The sequence below is a fragment of the Elaeis guineensis genome, chromosome 11, assembly GCF_000442705.2.
Source record: "Elaeis guineensis isolate ETL-2024a chromosome 11, EG11, whole genome shotgun sequence".
Taxonomy (NCBI): Eukaryota; Viridiplantae; Streptophyta; class Magnoliopsida; order Arecales; family Arecaceae; genus Elaeis; species Elaeis guineensis.
Window position 1 is genome coordinate 111,197,852 of NC_026003.2, and position 3,703 is coordinate 111,201,554.

The 3,703-nt window shown below is 38.8% G+C and overlaps 1 protein-coding gene across 1 annotated transcript; it reads left to right on the forward strand.

Moving 5' to 3' along the window:
- The first annotated feature begins 464 nt into the window (after positions 1–464).
- On the forward strand, positions 465–1,545 carry LOC105054170 (glutathione S-transferase U17-like). Its single transcript, XM_073245644.1, has 2 exons — positions 465–873; positions 1,006–1,545. The coding sequence occupies exons 1-2, from the start codon at positions 544–546 to the stop codon at positions 1,345–1,347; spliced, it is 672 nt and encodes a 223-aa protein (XP_073101745.1). The 5' UTR covers positions 465–543; the 3' UTR covers positions 1,348–1,545.
- Positions 1,546–3,703: the final 2,158 nt, after the last annotated feature.

Consider the following 3,703-nt stretch of genomic DNA (forward strand, 5'->3'; position numbering starts at 1 on the left):
AGAGTAATGTAATAGAGCTTACCTACCAAAAGCTTTAATATGTTTTTAAATAATATAAAAGTAGCAGATTCCGAGGCACATTTGTTCAATCTACTTCAATTTTTTTCTAAATTTTTTGCAAACCAAAGCAACACCAAAAGGCTCCCATGACCAACCATATGAAGTTATAAACCATCACCTAATCCCCAGATCTGAGAAATTATTTTTGAACCAAATAATGTGGACATCTTTCATACTTCATCTCGTTGACTGAATGAAAGAAATCATAGAAGAGGTAAGGCGCTCCTCCAAAACCTGCGCTCCAGGTTAAGTAACTAAAAAATTAATGAAAAAACAAAAATAGTCAATGCCATCGCTATCTATGCTGTTGCAAAGCTTGCCTCGCAAGAAAAGATGCTGTGGCAATTTAAATAAATCAGTCAAAGCTTGTTGCAAAAGAAACCAGAAAACAATATCGGAATAAGACGGTCCATTCCCTTCATTTGTTCTCTATATATACACATATCCAGGGACATTTCAAATCCATCACGAACTAGGAAGAGAATGGCAGCAGCAGGAGATCACGAGGTGAAGTTGCTGGGGTTTTGGGCGAGTCCCTTCGTCATGAGGGTGAGCATCGCCCTGAACCTCAAGAGCGTAGGCTACGAGCGTTTGGATGAGGTGTTGGGGAGCAAGAGCGAGGTTCTCCTCAAGTCCAACCCAGTCTACAAGAGGATCCCTGTCCTCATCCACGAGGGCAAACCCATTTGCGAGTCCATGATCATAGTCGAGTATGTGGATGAAGTCTGGGCCGGCATGGGGCCTTCCATTGTCCCCTCTGACCCATATGATCGTGCCATTGCTCGCTTCTGGGCCACCTACATCGATGACAAGGTATCGCTCTAAACTTTTTTGCTCTAAGCTACATTACTCCAAAAGTCTCTACACTCGTTGTTCTTTTAAGATTATATACTCGTTGATCTTTCGAGGTTATGAACATGTTTTCTACTTCCTTCTTTGTGATAGCTTGCTTCTGCGATCTGGATCATACTCGGAAAGCTTGAAGGGAACAAGGAAGAAGCAGTGGAACAAATAGCCGCCATGCTCCCACTCCTCGAGGATCGTTTCAAGAATTGCAGCAGAGGGAAGGACTTCTTCGGAGGGGATACCATCGGCTACTTGGACATCGCACTTGGTTGCTATTTGGGGTGGATCAGGGCTGTGGAGGAGATAGTTGGTGTCAAGCTGCTGGACGAGAAAAAGACTCCTCTTTTGGTGGGATGGTCTGAGCGTTTCTGTGTGGATGGTGCTGTGATGAACGTGATGCCAAGGGCTGATGATTTGGTCGAACTCAGTAAAGTGATGTGAGGCTGCTCCTGCCTGTTTGCTCCTTTCTGTTGCAGTTTGAGTCCTAATATTGGATCAATAAATTGAATTGGCATGTCCTTAAAAATATGTAACAATTCAGCCAACCTAGCTAGAAGAAGAAAATAACCACGACAGAATAATGAGTACCTTGTATGTGCTCAGCAATTTCAATATACGTATGCATATGGTGTTTTGGAATCCAAGCACAGAATGACAAGGAACAAGCTATTGGGATCTGTGGAAGTAAAGGTCACACATATTTTATAGGAGGGCTATTAGAGAATCTCTGCATGAAATTTTATGGACTAATGCTAGAAGTTCCCATTTCACAGACACTAAATTCTATTGCCATTCCATCAAAAAAAAGAAGAAGAAGAAGAAACCTATTTTGCCCTGTAGCAAGAGAGGATTAGGGAAATTGATGTAAACAGCTGGTGCCGTGCTTTACGTAAGAGATGGTTGAATGCATGATTACTAATCCAAAAAAGAGTAGTTTCTTTTTTTTTTTTTTATGTGAATGAAATAGGAACCTCTAAGTGCTAATCTTGAATATGATCTATAATCAACGACACAAATTACTTTATAATCACAGAATATTGTAGATGAATGATATGTAAATTGGGCTTGTTCCCTGTCTAACCTCTTTTCAGAGCTATACTGCAGAGCTGCCAAACCCAATTGTTTTGTTGCTTTGCAATGTGAGTTGGAGAACGCTTAAGTTCGGGAATTAAGGCCGCTAGAATCTTTGCATAATAATATTCTTTCCACCCTTAGGTATTCAAGAATCGCAAGTGTGACTGTATAGAAACTCACAAAGAACGGGATCTTTGCCAGGGACTCGTATTATAAGTTCATCAATATAGGTGGTATCTTCTGTCTTTGTTACAAAACCATTTTGGCAAGCAGAAGTTGTCACGCCCCGAACCCAACACCCGGGTCGGATACGTGATGGCCGCACACTCTTTAGAGCAAGCCCTAAAGAATATGCAAGGCCAAATTAAATCATTGCAATCTCATCAACCATAATATTTAATTTCAATAATAATTCATAAAACCTTGCATAATTACAATTTAAATTTCTTCAAAATTTCTGATCAGATACTATGACACTCTATTTATCCTTCTGCTCACCCGTAAATCCAAGCCATAGCCAATCTAAGTCATCCTGTAACTCTGAGAAGAAAAAGAAAGATGAAGGGGTGTGAGCTTTACAGCCCAGTAAGAAGTCCCATATCACACTGATATACTAATATAGTCTGAAAGTAAGGATAAGCAATAAAATATAAAATCTTATGTTCAATGTCCAGAATAATGCAAACATTCATAAATTTTCTGTCTTGTTAAAATAGATGCATCATCATATGTTAACAGGTGAAACCCCTTTTATTCAACAATTATTTCATGTCTTATCTTTCATTTCTTCTTTCATAATCACATGATTTTTAACCTTTTCTTTCTGGTTCTGGACTATCCAAGCTATACCTCAGTCACCATCCAGATCGAATCCACTTAAAAAGTCTTTCAAGACTGTCCCAGGATGAGCTCCTGGCCGGCTGTCCCACGTACCAAAGCCCGTGAGAGGCTGTCCCAGGCATAAGCTCCTGGCGGGCTGTTCCACATGACAAGACTAGTCCATACCATATATCTCTTTCTTTTCATTTAATCATTTTGTGTTGATTTCATCAAATCAATTCTGTCTTGCATTATGATCAACTCAGATATGTCATATCTATATAATCATGCCATCAATCTCTGATACATATATATTGACATAACATACTCATGCTCAAAATCAAATAACAGTATCTCAGATATAATAAATTCATCGATCTCAAATCCGATAACGCAAAACCAATAATGCAAGACCAACAGTAAAATAGCATATATATAATAGTGATCATGTACAGGGATTCTTACCTTTACCGGTGACTGATCCAAGCACAGAAATCAATGTTCTTCTTTGATTTATGAATTTGTCTAACAAAATATTCCACTCGATATCTTATGCAGACAATCGTCTCTTCATAACCCTGATCAAATATAAAAATCACATATATGAAAAAAATTACCGATAATTGATCCTAATAATACAGATCGAGGACCTTTCTTAGGATTAATCAAAATTAGGATTTATCTAAGCATCTAGATCCTCCACTGATCCATAAGACTTTTAGAGAGAGAAATTTCATGAAGAGAGAGAAAATTTTAGAGAGAGAAAGTAGAGAGAGAAAGTGGAGAGAGAAACTTTCGTATCCTTCCAATGAGGCACTCATGATCGAGATCATCAGAGGTCCTATCAGGGTGACTAAATATGAATCAAGTGTTACAAATTTTGAATAGGATCGAACTGGGATCA

What these genes read in the sequence shown, in the direction of transcription:
- LOC105054170 (XM_073245644.1), top strand. Translation starts at nt 544, where the DNA reads ATGGCAGCAGCAGGAGATCACGAGGTGAAGTTGCTGGGGTTTTGGGCG. An exon ending in CCACCTACATCGATGACAAG is followed by an intron (nt 874 to 1,005) that starts GTATCGCTCTAA and finishes TCTTTGTGATAG; the next exon opens with CTTGCTTCTGCGATCTGGAT.